Raw genomic sequence first — 23,751 nt, 5'->3', positions numbered from 1 at the left:
CCGATGAAAATACCATGAGTCAGAGGATTAAACACATCAGGTAAGTTGTATTCGTCCATAGACTGTACATTAGATACTGTTAAGTGATATTGCAGGCAGCAAGATGCAACCGTTAACTAGCATAACAGCTAATCTTATCGTTAATTACGTTGGTGACGTACATCGTTCGAGACGAGAGATGTAGTCCACTGAGCGGATTCGCACAAAACCAACATAACTTTTGAAGTCTATCGAACAACAGTACTTTCTTGACGTGAAAAATTATCTTTTAAATTCACACACATCATATGTAAAATTCGTGGCACAATTCAAACTGGACCAAAAAATAATTGTTATCTCTCCATTAACTCCCGTTCATATTTTTTTGAAAGATAGGTCCCTTGTAGCGGAAGTAAAACGGAAGTCACTGGGACACTCTATAGCACATGCACGAACCAGCGTGAAATCATTTCCAACCGGCGACAGCACGCGAACCCTTTCCTCCAAACAGTGATTTTTATATAGTGAATGTGCAGTTAATAGCAGTTATTTCAGGAGTAATCGTGCAAATAATCGTGTTTTGGTATTGAATGTTATATTTGCCATCGTGTATTTTATACCGTGTGTGTGAAAGCGGTTAATGTTAGCAACATTGTGCAGTGCAGTGTATCTGACTGCCATCCTGATGCATGGACCGGTGCATGGTCTGCTCTTGGACCACCATATTCAGTTTGCTGTGAATTATTACGCAAAATGTTCATTAAATGTACGAAAAAGTATTTCTAGGTTAATTAATGATTGATGATATGACTCGTACAGTATGAAGGCTACAGTAGCCTAGCTAATGTTAACTAGCATTACCAACCTCCCTGCAAAACTCACCACACAACTTTGTAGGTCTTGTCCCTCATGCTGGCCCTTACAAAACCCACAAGCTAACCCTCGGACACACAACAGTCAATAATGTGACCCGATTTAAAGTGGTTTTCACCCCTTGGACACTCTTGATTTCGTCCTTGAAACAGTGAAATATCAGAGCCCGTCTACGGAGAGCTTGCCCACTCTCTATTAATCCCATACAAACCGAATTTGGCTGCAGTTCACCAGAGTTCACCTAGATGGCGATCGCGGGCGAGTCCAAAATACATGGGGTCCTATGGAGCTACATGGCTACATTTATTGTTTTCACCTATTTAACAACTGAAACCCTCAGATTTTATTTTATTTTTTCGCAAAATGGATATGGATTATCAATCAAAAGTGAAATAATCCGGGAGTCATGTCCTTTCGTTTTCTTACAGGTTGGGTCGTTGTTGCCCATAACACGCTAGCATTGATGCTATGCTATGCTATGATCATGCTAATGAATGACGTCATTGACACGTTTGAAAGGCTTTTTAGAACAATTAAGTGTCTTTAAAAAATATAATTCTCAACCAAGTGTATTGTCTTTGCCTCCCCTTTCGAATACAATATTCAAATTAAAAAATGATATCCCGAGAAAAGTGGATTTTGAGGGGTACAGCTCCATAGACCTCCATTCATTCTGGACTCGCCCGCGAGCGCCCCTAGATGCAGTACCACACCGGAAGAGTTCCGAGAGTGAAGGTTCTCCCCTTATTAGACATTCTCTGGAAATATTCACGGCGGCATGGACGGTTTGCTAACCATTTTACTGCAGTGTCTAGCTGCTAGCCGGTGGTAGCATCCAGCTTGCATGTGCTATCAGCTAGCTAGCTAGTTCAAAAGTTGAAGTACTTATTGAGATACAGGGCTTTTTATGCCTCGACTAAGTTGATGTTTCCTATAAACAACAATTCATGTTCATAGAAACAACAAGGTCACTAAAACATTATATTAATGTTAGCAGCATTATAATGACATTCTAATGTCTGAAAGGCTAATGATTAGCCTATCGGCTACCTGAAAAGTTAAGTGTTTAAACTAGCATTTACAGTGTTCTATTTGATGGTGTATTGGCCCTGACTAATTTTGTGTGATATATAAACCACAATCCTTGTTGATACAAGTACCAATGTTCGTCTAGAAAGTTTTTATTCACATTAAGATTTTCGCCATCTTTGTCAATAATTTTCATAACGGCCTTTCCACCAATCAGAGGCATCACTGTGGGATTGTGGGATTGTTCAGGATTGTTGGTAATGAAGTAGCCTGGCTAGCGCCACCACTTCTCAATGAGATGTGGTCTGGGAACCAAACGTTCATTTTCTCGTATTTGAAAAAAATGCCCAGATCCGTTTATTGGGTGCCACGGATGTCTATCAAATGCGTCTGTGCATAGCTCATCATCGTCTTGCTTTCCCCCCTGTTCTGTGATTGGTTCCCTATCTCAGGCAAAAATTTGCTCCATGGTCTCCAGGCTGCCTTAGCAGCGTGAATCAAATCGTGCGCAAGGCAGCATGGGAACACCCAGGCTAGTAATGAAGTACTTATCCCAGACATCGCGATTAAAAGACATTTATTTCAAAACAAGGTTAGTGCCCCTTGAATTTTCGCCCTCTATATGACCATATACAATCACTTAGTACAGCCGTAGCTGTTTTTGAGTCTACCATGTGCAGTTAAGTTTTTATGGCTTATACCCGAATTGTCAATGGAGAAATTGCATTGAATTCTTACTTACGGAAACTCCTGTGGGCGGGACTCTGATGCTCTATTGCAGGGCTCTTCAATTGGAGGTCATTTCTACTGGCCCTTTAAAAAAAATGTAGGCCTAATCTCTGCGCATGAGCTGTTCTCCATTCTTGCATCTCTCGCTTGCTTTAGTCCTGCAGCCACTGCACCTCAGCCCATTGAACAAGTTAGGCTACAATACAATTCATTACATTAGTAGCCTACATAAGCTGAACGTAAGTGCCATAGTTTAGTTTCAACCTAAATTGCCACGTTGGAGTTTATGTACTAGCCTACTAATATTTAACAGGTTGCACCACACAAATTCTGTCAACAATATCGCAAAAAAACACGGGCACAATTTCCGCAAAACTTGGTGGAAAGGTGGAACAGATCCGACTCAAAGTATTTCTATATAGTAGCCTGGCTATTGCCGATGTCCTTCATTTCTTCGCGTCTTACAACATAAACAAATGCAATTATAGTCTAGTGAAGTCAGAAATTAGCCCGTCTAAAGGCCTCTTGGAAATGTGGCATAACATTAAATGCGCACTCAATTGCGATTCGTAGCAAAAAGTATCACTGATAGCGAAGGTAAATTGCATATTTGTAAATGTGACGACGGCAAAACGTTTTGTGGTTAATCGAGACTATATAATAACCAAAGAAAGTAAAGGAGATGATTTGCACCTCCGTTCACCAAATAAAGGCCGTGGTTGTGTTTCTACAATATGTTGGCACAAAACGTAATTTCTGTCAGAAACCAAGTAGGCTAAACGTTTTCATTGTCATCGTGAACTATGACGATGCCCATGTTCAGTAGGCTATGTTTTTCATTTATTCAAGCAGTGACATAGGTTTAATGCATGGGGTAACGTGAGGTGCGTCAGAAAAAAGATGGGCCTGTCCCTCTCAAAACATGTTAAAATAGTGTGATTAGCAACCAGAAAATAAAAAATTCCCGGGGGAGACACCCCCGGACCCGTGTTATTATTATTAGGCTATTCTGACTGGCCTGCACTGCTAAAAAAAATCTAGAGGTCACGGTCATCTCATTTAAATGGTGGGAACGTCAAATGTAACAAGTAGGCCTCTAAGTCAGAAGAGCTCTACATATGCGACTGATTACACATTTAATTCACCTGAACAGTGTTTGAATCCTGTTTGTAGGCTACTCACTGGAAATCTTGTACCTAACAGTTACTGTGCAAAGCACAGATTCCATTACTGTTATCTGTTATCACAGATTTAATTCCATATTAGCCACCAACAACTGGGTAATGATGTTATGCATGTACAAAATACAACATTTGAACACCCATATTGCTGCTGTTGTACTTCTTTGTATATACAGCTGTTAATGTGATTAGCCTACGCATATTTCAAGCCGCATTTCTCCGGCCCCTCAGTTGTGATGCTTTTCATGAACTGGCCCCCATTACAAACTAATTGAATAGCCCTGCTCTATTGTGTGCAGTTTGAACGCTAAATGAATGTATACCTGAAATACTTACTTATTTAAGTTCATCAATATATTGTCATATTTCATACATCTGATTCCTTACTAGGTCAACTTCTCACATCACATCAAGGTAGATCTGTTGTGATAATCTATTTACGGTCTATCTATTTGTAGCTTCTTACGCATGGTCCTCCACACACTATGTTAAGTATATCATTACTTAATCAATGTATCTCTAATTACTCAGTCATCATTAGATGTTTGAGATGACCCCTATCTGATGCCCAGCTTACCAACTGACCTATCTGGCAGATACAAAAGTGGTGCCAGTGCCAGCTCAGGATCCAACTGGCTTAGAGGCTGACAGCTGGGCAGCCACTCTTTTATGTGTGTGCGGGGTCGTGACACTGGAGTGGAGACACCTTAACAGGCTGTCCAGCTGATCTGATCTGACCGTCTGAGAGCGATGTGGCCAAGCGCAGCAAAAAAGAATCCTTAGCTTAAATATTGCTTAAAATGATAAAGTACATCAAAATATTTTAAAGACATAAGAATACTAAGAATACAGAGAGCATCTGATGAACAGGAATTTAAAAAATGTATTTTCTTCCTCCACATTTCATCACAGTGTCTCTGTGTATCTGTACAACCAGACGGCAAGGGGGCAGGTAGTGAGTAAGAGGGAAACAAGTGTGACCTCTTCCACCAATTTAGCAGGATATCATGTATATTAGCAACAACAAACCCTCTGTGAATCCATCTTGACATTCCTCACCACTATCATTTAAAAATTTGGCTTGTGAAAAAGATGTGAGCAGCCAATACCTTTTGCTACAGTTTGGAGTGGGTTGAAAAATATAGATGGAGACAAAATGCATGCAACTGAAATGTAGGCTTGTTCTTTCTAATGAGATTGCAATAGATTACAATGAGTACTGTGCCATGAGTTTTGAATATTTTAATATTTATATGTTTAAGTAGTACAATGGAATGCTTATAGCTATAATTACAGACATTGCTGCAAAGAAATGCACAATAACCAGAGTACCAGACAGGGCATGAAAGTCTTTTTCTGATCCAAATAACTGTTTTACTGCAATATCACCACTAGGGGACAGTGCACCCAGTCATAACCCATGACAATGTGTGCATAGGTGGATACCTTTTACATAGACATGTGAACATGAATGCAAACACAATAAACAAGACAGAGATTTATTAAGGCCATGTTTATATACACATACAAATGACAAAACGACATGAAAGTTTGCCTCTCTCTGAGATCTGTTAGGCCAAACGAGAAGCCCAACTTTGTGTCTGTTCCTTTGCAGCACCCTAATTAGCTGTCTTCTGTCGACCCATGGGACGACAGGGCAACTCCACACATGACACACAGGCCAGAGAAAGTCATGTTCCGGAGGAGCGGGTAAAACAGGGGAAGGCTTCACAAATCATGGTATTTGTGGGAAAATCTTAACATTTAAATGTCTATTGGAGATAGCAATATAGTGAATATTGGGATGCATGCATGTATGTGCAAATGTGTGTGTGTGTGTTATAGATCTTCCCACTAACTCAGCAGAATATTTGTGAAGAGCTTCTACAGTACCTGTCTCTCATTGTGTGTGTGTGCCAGTCATCTGTAGTGTGAGAGCCCCTGGGCTCTGTGTTTCACACTCCTCTACCATATGCACACACACACACACTGCAGCCACCACACAGATGTAGGCCAGGAACGCAGCCTTCTGGGACATGGTGCATCCCCAGCAGACTCAATCTATTTTAATGAATCCCTCCGAGTTCCCCTCACAAGACGGCACACTGTTTTCCTGCTCGTGCTGCTGTCAGGTGTTGTGCTACTCTCTCTGCTCTGCTCTGTGTATGTGAGAGAGACATCTCAGGTACTCTGCTTATATGATTTCCCCTTACCCTCTGGTGACATACCTTTGAAAAAGCTGTTTAAAAATGCTTACCACAATCAAGGAATAACAAACAACAATAACAGCTAGCAGGTAGACTGATAATATTGTGCATGTGCTTGAATATACAGTTTAGCCTAGAAATCTAGACGCACCCTAGTGGCAGCAAATTAAATTTGTCTAGCAACTCTCCGTTGGCTTGTGAGCTCGAGAAATTAAACTTCTATCAGGCCAATCAAAGCGTGTATCGAGTCGTTATAGAGTATAGAGTTGCAACGGTTTGGCTTGAATTCCCTGCTACTTGAAGACAAATAAGATGGATGTTGCTGTTGGCGAACAGTGTGACACGAGTTAAGCTTTTATTAAGTTGGCAAAAGTTTGAACTAGCCAACTAGCTCCGCTGGTGGTAAACGCATGGGACTCATAGCGCTGTCCTATTACGTGCAGAGGGAATTTGAAAGACAACCGATTATCCCACCCCTCGGACTGAGCACTGCGAACGGTGAGTGCCCAGACCCTACATTTTAATGTGGGTCTGGCTCGTCAGGCTATATACAGTTGGCACAAAAGGTAAAAAATTGTATTTCTGGATATATTTCCAATTAGACATCTAACTATGCAGGTACTGCTATTACTCATTGCTGATTTCTAGGCCTTGCTTAGAGGCATGGTTGGAACCTTTTTTTGTTATCAATAATGAATAATGAAAGTTCTGAAAGCCCCAGGGACAAATGCCCCATATCAGTTTACATGACATAAGCTGAAACCATCATCAGCCTGGCCACCTGTATTTTCCCAATTTGAGAAATAAACATTGTAATAGCATTGCAATGTTAAATGAGCCCAGTCAAAACCAACTGACCAAGTTAAATGAGCTCAGTCAAAATTCAAACATGACATGAGATATTCTTATTCCCTTGTAAATATACATGGCATTGTGTCCTCCGTCTCAAGTCAATTAACCACCACCTACTCAGTCAGTCTTCTATTCAAAGCATTATTCCAAACATTTGTAAAGGCCAGAATCTAGCATGCAAGAAGTTTGTCAGTTGTATTGGAAGTAAATAATAATGGCACATGTATAAGAGTACACTGTATCTGAAATGGGTGCAATCAGTAACTAGAAACCTGAGCAGAACCTGACTGTGCTGGGCTTGACAGAGATGCAACTCTTTAAGATGGTGGACAGTTAAGCTGTCAGTCGGGAAGCCAGATGCAGAAAGTTAATCATATAAAGTGACCCTATCCATGTCAAGACAAGAGTTCTCCAGCTATCATTAGTGTGTGGCAGGGAGAACAGGAATAGACCAAGTGGATATACAAAGACATGTGAATTAAATCATGGCTCCTTCAGTATATCCTTGTTATATAAAGCGATTCATTATGTCTATATATACTGCTCAAAAAAAATAAGGGAACACTTCAATCATACACTGGATCGGTACTCTGACACTGTTTGGTTCTGAGGACAAGTAAAACTTTTGAGGCGAGTGTTTTATTTTGCAAGAACTGTCATTCTGTGAATGTAGTTTGAGAATGGAGAAAAGGGTGGAAGGTTTCAAAAAATGTGTTTTAACAATTGTGGAAAACTGTAAGTGTTCCCTTATTTTTTTTTTTTTAGCAGTATATTTTACACTGTAAACAAGGAAAGACCTTGTAGCACATGTAGCACATTTTAAATGGTCCCACTTCCTGAACCTGTCTAACAATGACATGTCTAGCAAAATTATTTGTTTATTCATGCAAGCATCACAGCAGATATTTGATTGACCAACTTGAATTGTTTTTATAGAATGAGATCACAACAGCAAACATCCAGTGCTGCCATACTGCATCCAAAAACTGATGCTTTTTAGAATATTTATCATTTTAGACACCTGCTATCTTTCTATTTACATTCCCATCCATCTTCCAAAAAAATGTAATAATAAAAAAAGCAAAAGACAACAAATAAATGTATGAAGAGTGCTGGAGACGAGGTGTTTGTTGTTCTTATACAAATACTGAACATTGATAAACATCTTAAATATTTTTATCATCTCTTCAAAAAGAAATAACTAGGGGATGCAGATTCTCATTTTGAAACCTTTTAACCTTAAACTTCTAACCATACAATTTAAACACTCTTGAAAACACACAATCTACAATTTTGGACTGTGTGGTTCTCAATGGGCTTTGCAAAACTTCACTGCCATATAGTCCTGTGATGCTCTCTCATGTTTCCCCGAAGAGGATACATGGCTATAGATCAACAATTCCTCACCCTTCATGAGTTCCTTTTTTGTATCACTCAGTTAATTAAGAAATTAACCAATTAATTGATTAGATAATTGCTTAATTGATTAGTTGAGAATCTTAACTAATTCATTAAGCAAAAACCTGTGCAAAAAAGTCATGCTTGAGGTGGTGTTGACTCGGGGAGAGAGGTTTACATATGTAGGTAAGGCTCCATCCTGTCCCAGGACTGCATCTCGTAGAAGAAGCCATCACAGACGCCGACCCCGTTATCCACTGACACGGGCACAGCCTGGACCTCCTCTCGCAGACAGTCCCAGGCGTACGACTGCTGATCCGAGAACATGGTGAGCTCCTCGTAGTACTGTGGGGGAGTGACGGACAGGTGCACGCCGTGAATCTGCTGCGGGTAACCCCCTGGACATTCGGTTGGGCCGCCAACTGCGCTCACCTCCACGAACCTGGGGGTCAGGGGCTCTGGACCGGTCACACACCAGTTCCCACGGCCCGCGATGTGCCAACCTGGCTGGAGATCCTCCATTTCTTTGCTCAGCGAGTGCAGAGCGGCACTCAGTTCCAGGTCGTCAAAGGTCTGCCTCCTTCTTTCGTCATCACAGGCATCTGAAGCCCAAGCGTCTGAAGGCGCTCTCATCTGCTGCGCCAGAAGTGGAGACTTCTGAGCCCAGTTCTGGCCGTCGCCAGAATTACGTTGCTTGCATTTCCTGACATACTTCATTCCCCCGTGTAGGGCCTGAATATGTTCCTGAGAATTCTTGAACGCTTTGCTCTGTTTGGGGATACTCTGATAAGTATTTATGCGTTTGCGCTTAAAGATGCCATTGACAAACATGTCTGCATACTGAGGATCAATCTGCCAGAACCCTCCTTTTCCTGGTTCATCTTTCTGCCTTGGTACCTTTCTAAAACACTTGTTGAGGGAGAGATTGTGGCGAATGGAATTCTGCAAAATGAATAGATACATTGGAGAAATGAATGTTTTGCTGGCCAAAGGCATGTCAAAATGTATAGCAATGGTATGGACCCCATACTTTCATATCATGACCTAATTGACATGACATGCTTGACATGCTTTCATATAATAGACTTTAATATGACATGGAACGCAGGCCTAGACATAACAATAAATTCACACTCTGAAATGTCTGTAGTAATGTCAGTCATATCAATTAAAAAGGCTTGCTCCTTTCACTGATATTGACTGACAAATGTACTGTGAAGTAGGGTAACTACAACAATACTGCTATCTATGTAAAATACCTTACCAATATGCCAATAAAAGGGTGTGGGTTACACTCAAATGTATTGCTTAATGAATCTACAGTACATCATCAGCACCCTAACATCATATCAAGTCCCTCACCTGCCAGCTTGGCTCTGCATGCCTGTAATAGCAGAAGTTCTCTGTGATCCAATTGTAAATGGCTGAAAGGGTCATTTTGGTTTTCTTGCTGGCTTGCATGGCCATACAGATGAGTGTGGCGTAGGAGTAAGGAGGTTTCACTTTGGAATTTGTCTTGAAGTCAACATTCGAGCTGACGGCTCCTGTGAAGTCGTGATGATCGCCCTGACTTGTCTCCTCCTGCTGGGATGAACAGCTGTTACCACCTGGGCTGACTGAGATGGTGGACGATGTCAGATACCCAGAGGCTTGTGGTGCACCTGTGGCAGCTGCAGGGCTGACTGAGGAGTATGTGCTTTGAAGTTGTTGGTGCAGCAGGTGCTCTGGGTGACATCTGGAGCCAGGGAGACTCTGCGGGTTAGCACTGGGAATGGAAAAACCTTGAAGCCACTGCAGACTAGTGAGGCTATCGTCCTGTCCTGATGTGGCATTCTCTTCCTTCTGGTGGAGCATCATCCATTTCCTCTTGAACTTGGTAGCCATGTCCTGACAGCCTTGCACTGGCATTCTGAAACACCACACTATGTGAAAAGCAAATTGGTTAGGTTTTTATCACAAATAGTATTGAATGAGCAGTGACATATTTTTAATATGATGTTATATATCAGCAACCAAAATAAATAAATACAAACAACGATAACAAGAAAAAAAACTGGGTAAACTTACCTTTTTTGTAGCTAACGTTAGCTACCTGTAGTCTTTAACAGTGGCTAAACTGCTCGAAGATGTTAGCCTTGGATATTGGTAACAGTTCACCTTATATTTGAATAAGGGTTGGTTGGTGTCCTGTTGGAACTTATATATTGAATTATTTTGTTCTTTCTGTTCTGGAACAAGACAACAACTAAACAAAACTGCTGACGGTCGCCTGTAGAAAACAATGACAGCTAGAGAGCTCTTGAAACAGAACGCCAGGTCTCGATTGGCTCCTAGGCAACCAGGTTTCGTCTCGCAACCTCTATGCTCGCAACCCAACTTCCTGCGAGTTCGAAGCCGAAGGGTTTGTAAATAAACGAATGATGACTTTGCAACGCTTCACTGCGAGTAACTTAATACTCACAAGAAGTCCAATGTTAACCTAAAACTCTTTGGCTAAGAATGAACGCTTAATGAATGATATAGCCTACAACACTCCATTAGCTTTTCAAACAATTTACAAGACATTGTCCTGTAGGCTATGACAGACGCCTAGGGCAGGGATATTATTCAACCAAGTGGGCCAGACTGGGCATACGTAGCTGACATGAATGCTGTCCGAATATCTATCAGATCTCATTTGTCTGAACCATAGACTATGGTCTGAACTATTAAGTGTATTTGTAAACCGGGACAAAGTACCCTAGCCTAAGACCTACGTTGTCTATGATCGATTTCCATTAGGTATTCAAATTCTGACATAAAAATGTAAAATCTGAATTACATAAAAGTAAAAACTAAAAGAAGCTTTAGCTCGCAAGCAGGCTGTCTTAAAGGTAACCTACAGAGCCATATGTAGCCTAAATGCCGCACTCTTCCACCTGTCCGTCCTTCCCACACGCGACGGCATCCTTCTGCGACATCTAGTGGTTTGCTTTTGTAAATGAGTAACAGAGCCATATAAAGGTAATATGGCTCTGAGTTAGCCTAGGCTACTTCAGTCGACTGTCACAATCCTGGAGAGGCCTCTTCTTAAGATACATCTATAGGCTACAGTGTTTCTCTTTCATAGGACTTGTGAGATTATTCTTTACTGTTTTGTTAGGGAAAAACTCTACCCTCACTCCAAATATTACAATGAAATGCTCAACAAAAGACAAATTACAGGGCTACATTTAAACTGACAATTCTTCAACCACATTAACCTAGAAGAGTTTTATCATTTTGACACATTAATTGCTCTGTTATTGAAAGTCGTAGTAGAAACAAGTTGAGGCACATATTTGAAAACCTGATTAAGTATGAAATCAAATGAAAAATGGATTTGCCCATCATTCTTATAAGGATGATACTCAAGTCTGTCTGTCTTTGCCACCAGATGACTCCATTTCTGCATCCCTCAGTGATATTTCAGTAAGGCCATACAGATGTGTCAATACAACTACACCTCAACACACATACAGTACACTGTATAATATTGCATCACATACACTCAGCTAGTTTGTTCAAGCTATGTAGCAAACTTGGAAAAGAAGATAAGAGCTCAAAGCTTGTGGTGACCCTACTTCACTTGAGGAAAAAGACATACTGGAATCAGACATTTGATTGAATTTGATCCCTTGTGGATTTTTTACTTGATTATCACTATGATGATCAGTGTCTTGAGGACTAATGGGTTAAGTAATTCCAGGTTATTTGTATTTTCCCCAAAGCAGTAAAAGAAAACAATATATTAAGAAAGTAATGATAAAACCACCACGACTCTGAAACAACAAAGTCATTACTGAAACGTTAAGCTTTATTAGTTTTCCACATGCCTCTACACCAACAGGACAAAAGTATCTTGAGCGTATGCTTTAAACAATGAATGACCCAAAGCAGTATTACCCTGGATACCAGGTCAATAATATTTGGAACAGGAACAAGAAGGCACGGTGTATCAGTATACTGAGATGGCACATCAGAATAGTCTAGCCACTGTGAGTCTAAAGTGTGAAATAAACTATAAATAAGCCCACAAGTGAAATTATCTGGTGTTTAAGATTCCTGTTACTGTTGCGCAACGAGAGAGGTTTCTGGTTAATATTGGGGGAGAGGATGTGTCAGTGGAGATAAAAGCTGATACACAGGCTCTTACAATTGAAACTTTGTGAGATGCAGTTCCTTTCAGAAAAGCATAGATTACTTAATTTAGTACACAAAGCTTAACATTAAAGCATACCACACCTTGTTATTACAGATGAATAACATATTCATAATTATTATATAATAAAACACTGCTGTTGAAATAAATCAGTATTATCCAGTTTAGAGTTCACTCACATACTGTAGATCTGTACATAATCAATTATTTTTAAAAAGGCTTTCTTATGTGCTTGACAAGTGGTCCTTTCACAAGAATACAAAAGCCCCAAGCAACAAGTAGCCATGTTTGCTCTAAAGAAAGGCACATATACCTATATGAGTAATGCTACACTTGCAGGACTGGGGACAGTCAGTAGACTCCGAGCTACTCGAGGGTACTGTCGCGGCAACACAACCATATCCTGTCACACCCTTCACTATAGTTCGCTTTTCACTTTTGAACACGTTTTGATGTGTTTAGCAAACTGGACCAATATTCACTGGGAGCTGAGAAATATACTGCTGCACACGGTCAAGTTCAACAATACTATGTTTCAGCCAGGCAGCTAGGAAAAAATAAATCAGTACAGTTGCAATCAGCTTTGACGCCACTTGTGCACAGACGTCAACATTATGTCAAGAATATACAAGCATACCTAATATAAATAATAACAATAATAATAATAATAATAATAATAATAATAATAATAATAATAATAATAATAACAACAACAACAACAACAACAGGAGTTCAGCTGCACTGCCTTATCACACTTCTCAAATATAAACAGTTAAAATGTACACATTTACAGATAACACTGTGAAGAACTTTACATACACATTACATATGACAGAAAAAAAAAACTTGAAAAAATGGATTAAACCATACCTTACAAAATGAATCTAATCACAATAACATAAAGATGAGCATGACACAAATCTCGCTATATTGTGACCTTGACCAAATTAGTTCTGGTCCTGACGAAAATCCATCTTACCCAACACAAGGGCAGTGGTGCATATCATAAGCTGAAATAGACTGGTAATTAACCCTTCATCTTATTCAGAGATGGGAAACGAAAGCTTATAAAACTCACTAAGTGCATGTTTGTGAAAGGTTACCGTCAAAGAATGAAAAAGAGAACATCACCAAACAGATTTTTAGATTTTACATCACTACAGTTGCATAATGCCACTCAGTTAGTAAGGAACACAGCTATAATAAGTGTCATGGGTACCTCCAAACCTCATCAAAAAGGGAGCTTTAGGGCCGTCTACTTTTTTAAAAGGTTACCATGATGAACTTCAGCATGAACATCCACTATCGCCAACAGTCAACAGGTCATGCCGACAGTCACCAGACATTTACAGAAATTCAGTCTTAGGTGGGGCAGAACTTGATTTGCTGGCACGGACAAAAAGCGAGATCCCTAGCAGCGCACTCATGCTCGATCTCCGAAGGGTCCACATTGGATAAGAAGGAGGGAATGTTCTGGAAATGTACAGTAGTGAACAGGGAGAGAGGAACGCTGGGGGAATTCAGACACAGAGAGGTGTCCACCTGGGGTCTGGGGTGGTAGGTAGGGGGTCAAGCTATTCGTCCTCCATGTGCAAACTGCTTAGGGGGCGCAGGAGAGGCTGGCTGGAGCAGTTGGTACTCTCGCTTTTCAGACTCTCCGTGGAATCTGACGACCCTACACAGACAAAGAGAGCCAATGTGAACAAGCGTTCTCACCTTTACACATTTCATCTACAAACCACCGGAGTGACAGGTCTTTCTTTTTGTTAAAAATGACAAAAATGATTTCACTATACTGTAAGAATAAGCCTTCATTTTCAAGCTTGAGTCACACAAGAAAGTAAAGGGAAGCAAGAGTGAAGGAGAGAGCCCACTACATACCAGAGTTACTCTTCCATACCAATAGAGCAGGACTCAGGACCTAAAGCTGTGCAAAGCAAAGCAGGGAAGGGAGATAGGATGGCAAGGGGGTTCAGTTAGGAACCACAGAGGAACAACAGCACAGTTGTTAGAATGCCAAGCCAGAGTACAGAAGGCCAATTAGGAGAGAGGAGACTGCCAGAGAGACAGGTGAAATCGTGTGTGAAGCGCAGATAACACAGTGTGCTTACATAGAATCACTAAAGCAGTGAGTGAGAAAGAGAGTGTCAATTGATCCTGATAAAACACAAAACACACACTAGATTACACTGTTCAACACACACACACAGGTTTCCTTTTGTGACTAGTATCAAAATTCAATCTATTATGAGGGCATAGCTTCATTAGATCACCCCTGTGTGTTTCTCTGGGTTACTACTCTTTGCGGTTTTTTGAATGTGTAATGTGTATCAGAGTAATGTGTGTGCACACCTGGGAGAGAAAGGTCTTCGGCAGGGTCACTCTCTGTCTTGGTCAGGCTGCTGTGCTCGCTGCTGCAGTCCTGCATTATCTCCTGTTCAGACAGCAGACCTTCCTCTGCAAGAGACAGCACAGAGCAGGCCATTACTCATACATTTCACCACTCCCCTACATTACCCTGTATTAGCGCTTAGCTATTAGCACTGGAACTTCAATACATGTCCAGCTAGTGTGCTACAATCATTGGCTACAACTGACGTCACATCCTACAAAAGATTTGGCCACACTTTACTTGGACAGTCCGCCCACAGACTATCTACAGATGCTCAGATTATTCATAAACTATCTGTTGAAACTCTGTTAAGTACAATTTATGGTTAAGTTTCAGGTTAGAGCGTGGGTTGGATTTATTTACAGTGATGTTCAGTAATTGTATGAGCAAGCAATTTTTTAACTTGAATCTTAACAGATGATCTGTGATGTCTCTGAGGGGCAGAATATCCAAATGAAAAAACAGATGATTCTAATAGAGTATAACACAGTAGCAGCACAATACATTTTGCTAAGCACTTTAATGAGAGATATTCTGATGATGGGCCGTTTTAGTGCAGTGACACGTGGGTTCTTTCTGAACATTAGGGCAGGAAAGTCAGCTCAAATTAGTCCCATATACTCACCATCCTCAGGAGTGGTGGACTCTGGGACGTCCTCGGCTCCACTGGCCTGCTGGGATACAGGAGGAACAATGGAGGGATCATCACTATGAAATAAATTTCCCTTCTATTGCTTACAGGGCTTAAATCAAGGCAAACCTCTGTGTCTGAAATTATCAGAAACCTTCCAAAGCTGTATGTATAAAATGTATAACGCTCTATTTTCAAATGTTAAACACTCTGGCCCAAGCCTGAATTGAGGCAGAGGGCCTGAGAACTTTAAGACCTGTGCTTATCTGTGCCTTTCTAAACGCCCAGTCAATGTCAACAGTGCACACAGAAAGCACCAGACTGCTACCAGACACCTCAGGGGATGCAGCCATTCATCACAGCCAGAGAACAAGAATGTGATTCCAAAAGGGACGACAGGCTAATTCATCACAGAATGCCGTACTGTTCAGTGTACTCCATGCCGAAGGCTGAGGAAGGGTCCTGAATGATGTCAAACAGTGGCTATGCGAGTCCTAAGCTTGTCCGTTAAGGGGACATTGCCAACTTTTTGGGAAGTTAACTTATTTGCCGTCTACTCCAGAGTTAGATAAGAGGATACATACCCTTTTCTGTGCATGCAGCAACCCAGTCTGGCACCGTTAGCCTATCTAAGCAAAATTCACTGGAACTGGGTTACACCCGTTACCCTATAGTTCCCTTTTAGATATAGACTAGCTAACTGCATGCATGTAGGCCAACTGGTATAACCCATTTTCAGTGAATTATGCTAAGATAGGCTAATTGTGTCTGACTGAGTTATTGCATACACAGAGAAGACAAAAGTATGCACCCTTTTATCTAACTCAAAACTACCTTTCTATCTACTATCTAACTTCCTAAAAAGGATGCGGCTTTAGTATGCAACTCTAATTCAATACAATTATTGCCAACCAACAAATTGCTACTTGAAGTCTTCTAGTTGCTGGTTCAGAGTGTGTAAATCTCCAGTGTTTGTGCTTAGTCCTGGCTCATTAAATAGGAAAAATGTGAAGTGATTTGAGTCATTAAGTTAATCAATGTGTCGCTTCGGGAGCATGGGAGAAAGGGGTAGAATTTGATTGGCTGGTGAGCTGAAACATCAACAGAATTTTGGACTGTGCCTTAAAAGGTGTACCAGTGGTCAGGGAGCAAGGAGACTGACCTCAGGTGGCACGGGGCTACTGGAGAGGGTAGCGTGCGGCTGGGCGTCCGACAGCTCCGACAGCTTTTCCTCGTCCTCCTCCTGGATGGGTGAGGATGGGGACCGAAGGGTGCTGCAGGAAAGACACACACACACAGATTGAGAGGACATGGACACTGCTTTGTAACACACTGCCTCCCTGTGGAGTCTGGTGTTTTTCCTCGCACACAAGAAGGACAGGGACCTGCAAAGTCAACGGGATGAATCACAGGTAGCACTGCAGAGTCATCAGTCTGCTGGATACAGGATGTAGTGTCCTCTGGCAGAACCTCTCAGACAGGCCTTGGCACAGCCATCTTTCTCTCCTCTTCCTGACCTCGGGCCAACAACTACCCAGTGGAGATGACGGGAGGTGAGCGCCTCCACAGCAATGTCAACACATATCCACGGCACACACACTCAGGACAAAACGCCTCCGTCTTTGCATGATGTCCCTGCATCCTGTTGTTACCACTTATGTGCGCTGCGTCTCCCTTTAATTGGTTTGTTTACAGGCATGTGTCTGATGTTGACATGTTGTCAATTCAGTGGGGTTTCCTACCTTCCTATCTTATGGCTTCACATACCTTAATATTCTGCTGCCGCAGATTTAAGCTTCAGAATTCAGATAGCATTGCTCTGCTGTCCTTCATATCCCCTCTCCAAAAATGTTGTAGATGTCGGTATTTTAAAACACTTTTTTCTAATTGACTTTTAGACCAAATTGTCAGACTTCTAATTCAAATTCTAATTAAATAGGCTAGGCTATATGATCTCATCGTCTCCCCGTATGCATTCGCGGTTCATTTTAGGCTATTTATTGTCCGTTATTTGGTAGCTAGCTGCCTCAACTTTCTGTAATTGGTCCGAAAGTCCGAACCATCCAAAAAGTGTTTTCATACTGCACACGAACCGAACCATGGTTCAGTTTGATCCGGACCGAGACAAACATCTTTTAGTTCGGACCAAAGTTTGTGGTCGTGGTCTGTGGTAACTTTCTCACCTACAATTTTGGTCCGGACCAAATGAGGTATGTGTAAAATGCGTGAGTTAATTTTCCCAGGTTCGTCACTAAACCACACACTTGGGAAAACTCCCTTGTTAGCATCACATAACAGCTAATGTTCTGACTGTCCCACAGACGCTGCTGTGATTCCTTTCGAGGACATTGCAGTGTTTGAGGTGGGCACCATCACAGAGGGACGGACAGGCTCACCTGTCAGGCGACTTGCTGACTTTGCCCTTCTGCAGAGCGCTGTCCCCCGGTAGTTCCGAGGGGCTCAGGGGCCGGCCATCACTGCCCACACCGCCCGAGAAGTTGATCTCATCGTAGAGGGGGGCGGAGGGGATCCCTGGGGACACGGCCCGCAGACCGTTCATCGCCTCCAGCAGAGAGATGGGCTCAAAGCCCGGAGGAACCGAGTCTGAGCTCTGGGATGAGCAGAGAACACACACACACACACACACACACACACACACACACACACACACACACACACACACACACACACACACAAAAGCAAAGTGAGATAATTCACCATTGTCTGTTTCCTATCCATATTAGCAAATTTTATAAACATCAAAAAACATAGCAGAAAATGGACATACACATGGGTTTTGATTACAGAGCTGTAAGCATCTCAACATTAAATGTAGAACAGAATTAAGACTAGACCCGTACGGAGTGTTCATCATGGTCCATGGTCTGGGCAAGCACAGGGCTGAAGGAGACTGGAGAAAGGGCTCCAGTCTTCTTCCTCACTGCTCGGATCTGCAGCAAGGCTCTAAACGCTTGGGAACACAACAGGAACACACATTAATCACCACATATACGCCACTAGGCTATGCACTGTACTGAAGCTTAGGTATCGTTCCTCACTTATAAGTAGCTTTGAGAGGGAAAAACATGTCTGACAGTAAGTAAATGTAATTAATGTTAAGCATAAATTAATGCTTATGTCAGTCGTCACACCCAACACAAAAATGACTCCATGCAAAATCAGGGGGACACAGTGCAGTGATGAGTCTGCTGTTTTTGTTTACTTACGCAGGCGGCAGATGGGACAGTTGTTGGCCTGGTAGCGCAGTGTGTCTGCACAGGAGTTGCACAGACACAGATGTCTGCAGGGCAGGATGAGCGTGTCCCGCAGGTCAGACAGACACACAACACACTCATTGCTGTTGTCACTGTTCTCGTCATCCAAAGGCTGGGACAGAAACGACACAGTCAGTGAGGCTGTTATTTACATGTGGGCGATACGAGGGACACAAAGCAATACAAGGGACACGACTGGGAGTGGGTTTGGTAAAAGGATGAGTGGTGATTCAGTCACACACTCGCTGCTGTCGTTAGTGCTCTCGTCATCCGAAGGCTGGGAGAGAGACCACACACAGAGCCCTAATTTGAATGATGCAAAGTGCAAAGTCTAACTAAATCTAATTTCATAACTAGGCTAATTTAACACCACAAGGACCACCAAGACCTAAGCCACAGATATTGGTGGGTCACCTCAATTCTCCTAGCCTTATCCTATCGGACATTTAATTTGTACAGAGTCTGACCACTTTCCATTGCCAAGCGTTAACTTTCTTGAAGGCAGGTACGCTGTTGAAGTTTCAAATTAATGGATCTGCCCAGTGCCATAACCAATCGCTAAAGTTTGGTCGTGACGTACGCCATGTTCAAACTAGCGCATGACCTCAACGTCGTTGTTCTCAGCCACTCCCTCAATTGGCCTGAGAAAACCCGCGAATATGCCGAAAACCCAGACGACATACTGAAGGAAAATGACAATTGAGTGGAAGTACGTAGTAGGGCAGAGCCAGGCTACAGTTCTCCTACATGCCACACGATAGTTATAATTCATGCACAAGAACATTGCACTTTATCCGTCACTTAAACTAGAGCCAGGTGCCACGATATCCTTACTCATGTGTTAGGATGAGTTAGGGTTACATGATAGGGCAAGCACTGACTTGCAGGCGGGGCTTCAGTGATGTCACTACCTGTGGCTAATTGGTGAATGAACACCTGTCCTGTGTCCCTGGCACACAATTAGTTTTGCAAGCATTTGTGAAAAACAGGCGGCTGACCTGACCGTCCCCTTGTGTGTTTGCCCGGTTAGCAAGGCAAATCTTTGTCTCCTTTGGATTTTAAACCACCACAACAAAACTGAACTAAATGTATTTGTCATGTCTTGATGTCATGGGCACACTGGCAACTACGCCGCTCCATCCGGCATCTTTTGTCTTGTTATGTGTCTTGTTTGTGGAGCGCTTTGGGTTGCACTCTGTGCATGTTTAAACGCGCTTTAAAAATAAAACTGACTTGACTTGACTTGAACATCTGAACCGAAACATCGCTATTCATGAGGTGCGTCAAGAACTTCACCGGTAAGTGAGAGCCACAGGTAAGTGATCTCTCACTGGAGCTCTGCCAAAGTTGACACATACACACGGTAGGTTCTACTTCCACGTCTGTACATCATGTGTAGTTTAGCGTTTGGGGTTTTTGCATCACATTAAGTTGTGGAACTGAAGGAATTATTTTAGCGAACCTAACTGTGGAAAGAACATTTGAGAACCCTTGTGGAAGGGAATGTTCACCTTGGTCTCTTGGTTATTTTTGTTCTCAATCCCATAGATCTCCTGCAGCAAATAGCTCACTCGATCCACCTGTGGGGAAATATGGTTGATGTAGAGATCAAAACTGTCTGCCAAACTGTACACAGATAGTCCAAGATAATCCAAATATGTATTTGTCTACGAGGTAGGAAGATACTCACAATTTGTTTCTGCTTCAAAGGCTTCACAGAAAAGCTCCCGTCCATGTGCTGTCAACCAAAAATGGGGCACACTGGTTAACCTCCTATTTATACTCTACGATAACATTTGAGAGAACATCTAAATCAGTGGATTTCAAAGACTACGCGCTCAGTCTCAGATGGTTCATTATAGGCAAAAAACAGGGTCAGCAGATTAAAATAGTTGAGGAGGGCAGACAGGAAACCTTAAATCCAGCGATGAAGGGCAATTTAAAAAAAAAAAAAGCAACACATCAGTGTAGCATTGCACACCCTGGAATGCGAGGTGCAACACAACCACAACAAGAGTAATTCAACTACAACACAAACAATATGCCAACTGCACAGACATGCCAAAGAAATATACAAAGCCTTCTCAGTATTTCAACATGCAAGATATTTTTCCTCAGTTTCATTTAGAAAGAGCATATACGATCGTTGGCTGCCAGTTTCACTTTTAACTAAAAAAAGATGCAGGTAACACAAGTGTAACAGCTTCAGTGTTTACATTCATTCCTTCTGTTACAATCATGTTCAGCAACTATAAACCACATGAACCAACCATGACTAGTGTGAAGAGTCCAGAAAAACAAACAGAAAATGTCCTGAGAAACTTTACTGTAAACTCACTCTCTCAAAGGCTGCAAGCAGTACATGGGCGTGTCCTAAGCAATCTGCAAAGAAAAAAATATTTTGAAAGTATATCCACACAAAAACAAATAGCACTACAGTAAACAAGGTGTCACAACCTCATTGGAAAGGCTTCTCATAAGTACTTACCATCCCCTTCGTCTACCACTGCTTGGATGACCATGGGGAAGACACCTCGATCAAGATCAAAATTTAGCTGACAAGAATAACACACAAAGTTAAAGTCAGCTTTATTGTCAATTTCTTCACATATACTAGACATCCAGAGGAATGAAATTGCGTTTTTCTCCATCCCTCGGTGAAGAAGAAAAAAAATGCAACAGATAAGACAAAAACAAAACAAATTAACCCCAAAAAACAAAACTGGACTGTTTTGTGTGTATAGTGTACAGGCCACTGCATATATTGTAATGCAGTCATTGCTGCACTTCATCTATACAATACACCACCTGACAGATTGCATGCATATTACGTGCAACTACATACTAGGTGCAATGACTCCATAGGAGCTTTGATTGATTTTCTGTACCTGTCAAGGTGAGCAAATCATGCGTAATCAACAACTACTGTATAACCTGTACTCACATCCTCCTCCTTCCATTCATCGAAATCGATTTTGAAGGACGGCAGAGAGAACTGCTGGCTCACTCCTCTCTTGTAGTGGACCGTTTCGGAAGCCATAGTGGGAACCTTTGAGGTGTAGCTGGTGAAAAGCATCACCACATCACAGCATTTAATAATGATCTTTACTACACATCAAAAACTTAAAAGAGCATTAATTAAAAAGCATCAACGCCTACACATTGGTGAGGAGTCACAACGCCACTGCTTACAAACACAGCACTCTGCTTCACTTTATGTAATACTATTGAAAGAGATTGCTTATCTGAAATACTAGTTAGACAAAAAAAGAACTCTGCTCAAAATGGAACTCTTATTCTTACACAGCCATTCCATTACTGAATTCTTCAAAAGCCTGGCAATAGATGCTGATGGCCACCCGTGCATCTGAATCAAAGGTGAACTCGACTCCATATAGGACCCTGGGCTTGCCATCTTCTTCTGTGGGACTGTCAGCATCATCTTTGTACCTGAAATTAGACGAAGACAACGAATCAAAGACTGCTAATAGCATGTATAAATCAATGCCAATACTGACAGTCAAAAATCAAAGGAAACCATCTCACCTTACAAGACGCAGGGAATCTTTCCTGATGTTGACAAGACTCCTCAACGTTTTAACTGGCTCATGAGGTGCCGGTGTAACATATGGGAACTAGAAGTCAAGGAGATAAAGATACAAATCAGGTTTAATCACCTACAAAATAATTATTATAGGACATACTTAAAATGGGTGTAATTATTATAGGACATACTTAAAATGGGTTTTACCTGTACAGGACGATTGCCAAGGAAGTTCAAATCCATATTTTCCCCAAAGAGGTAGCCTTCTGGATGGGGTGTGTCAAATTTCTCCCCTCCCATGAAAAAGTGACTGGCAAAATAGTTCCCTTAGAAAGACATGGCAAACGTCAAGACGTATGGTTTTCACAAAGACAATTGTTTTGAACAGTTGGCATGTGCTGTGGAGACTGCACCGTCTGTTTCATAATGGTTTGATACAGCTGTATCGTCACAACATTTTAAGGTAGCAAAGTAGCCAGTTAGTAAGGTAGTCCCTGGTACAGCTATAATACCTTTATTACTTACAGGGCCTGAGCAATCATACATTGATGCTAGTATCATGGAAGCGTGGTTAGCTAACTACATTAGATACACTGATAATACATTAAAGCAAGGCTATACGTTAGCTTACCTGATTTAGGTGGAAATCTGTATGCCGAATTAGCCTGGATGTCAATATCCTCGACACCCGCGATCCTCCGACTAAGTATTGAGCCCATTTTGTTCTTGTTGATGATCTGGCTAGATGGTAACTTAGACGCAATGAAGTCTGTAACGTTAATGTTAAACGCTAGCTCAACTGGCTAGAAGATATTTGCTAGCTAGATTGTTTGGCTAAAAGGATAACCACCAGTTATGTCGACTCGTTAACATACACCCGGCTGTGTTGACAAAATATACGACAATCGGGTAAAACTGAACCGTACAATCTCCACGTAAATCGATGGTGAATAAGTTAAACAAGATCTGACAGTAAACGATAACTTACAGGGTAAATAACGATAACGTTGTTTGAGCAATGATTCTTCTTACGTTAGCTACGTAAGTAGCTAATTAGCTAGGTAGCCAGCTAATGATTTGGCTAACTAGGGAACAGGTTAACGTGAATCTGAAGTCGTACACTAGCTTCTTGATTCTCGAAATTTGAATTTCGTGTTTTGGAGCACTATTCTGCTGTTAACGACTGACGAAATGTTATATAAACATGGCATAAAAATTAGACGCCAAAGGCAGAAAAGTCTAACCTAACGTTAGTACACCGCCGTGTCTCAGCATGAAGCGATATGATTGGCTGAAGCTTTAATGACGTTGAAAAAGTAATCCAACCCTTGACAAGAACATCAACGCACCTCCTACCGAAATATCTTTGTAAACATTAGCTTGATCATGTAGAAAGAAAATGTATCTTGTAGACAATTCTAGGCTACACGACAGCAGATTTTTTTCTATGCAAATCCGTGCATTTAGCTTCTATTCCAAGA

General features: G+C 41.6%; 2 protein-coding genes across 5 annotated transcripts; both read right to left on the bottom strand.

Annotated features, from left to right (window-relative positions):
- Nucleotides 1-7,710: 7,710 nt before the first annotated feature.
- On the bottom strand, nucleotides 7,711-10,928 carry LOC121704542 (forkhead box protein J1-B-like). Its single transcript, XM_042084830.1, has 3 exons — nucleotides 10,316-10,928; nucleotides 9,611-10,170; nucleotides 7,711-9,190 (listed from the first exon to the last, which is right to left on the bottom strand). The coding sequence occupies exons 2-3, from the start codon at nucleotides 10,154-10,156 to the stop codon at nucleotides 8,423-8,425; spliced, it is 1,314 nt and encodes a 437-aa protein (XP_041940764.1). The 5' UTR covers nucleotides 10,157-10,170; nucleotides 10,316-10,928; the 3' UTR covers nucleotides 7,711-8,422.
- Nucleotides 10,929-12,062: 1,134 nt separating this feature from the next.
- mgrn1b (mahogunin, ring finger 1b) lies at nucleotides 12,063-23,557 on the bottom strand. 4 transcript variants are annotated; one of them, XM_042084828.1, is made up of 17 exons: nucleotides 22,902-23,557; nucleotides 22,478-22,596; nucleotides 22,273-22,361; nucleotides 22,030-22,176; nucleotides 21,671-21,788; nucleotides 21,215-21,281; nucleotides 21,065-21,108; nucleotides 20,417-20,464; nucleotides 20,238-20,306; nucleotides 18,679-18,838; nucleotides 18,313-18,422; nucleotides 17,848-18,062; nucleotides 16,614-16,725; nucleotides 15,446-15,494; nucleotides 14,781-14,885; nucleotides 14,310-14,355; nucleotides 12,063-14,103 (listed from the first exon to the last, which is right to left on the bottom strand). In XM_042084828.1, the coding sequence occupies exons 1-16, from the start codon at nucleotides 22,987-22,989 to the stop codon at nucleotides 14,315-14,317; spliced, it is 1,581 nt and encodes a 526-aa protein (XP_041940762.1). In that variant the 5' UTR covers nucleotides 22,990-23,557; the 3' UTR covers nucleotides 12,063-14,103; nucleotides 14,310-14,314. The 4 variants fall into 4 exon arrangements, with proteins under 4 accessions (XP_041940762.1, XP_041940763.1, XP_041940760.1 ...); XM_042084829.1 differs by having other exon boundaries at nucleotides 15,446-15,491; XM_042084826.1 differs by lacking the exon at nucleotides 14,310-14,355.
- Between the last annotated feature and the right edge of the window lie 194 nt (nucleotides 23,558-23,751).

The sequence above is a fragment of the Alosa sapidissima genome, chromosome 3 (assembly GCF_018492685.1).
Source record: "Alosa sapidissima isolate fAloSap1 chromosome 3, fAloSap1.pri, whole genome shotgun sequence".
Lineage (NCBI taxonomy): Eukaryota > Metazoa > Chordata > Actinopteri > Clupeiformes > Clupeidae > Alosa > Alosa sapidissima.
Note: the sequence above shows the minus strand (reverse complement) of the source record. Positions and strands in the feature narration are given on the sequence as shown.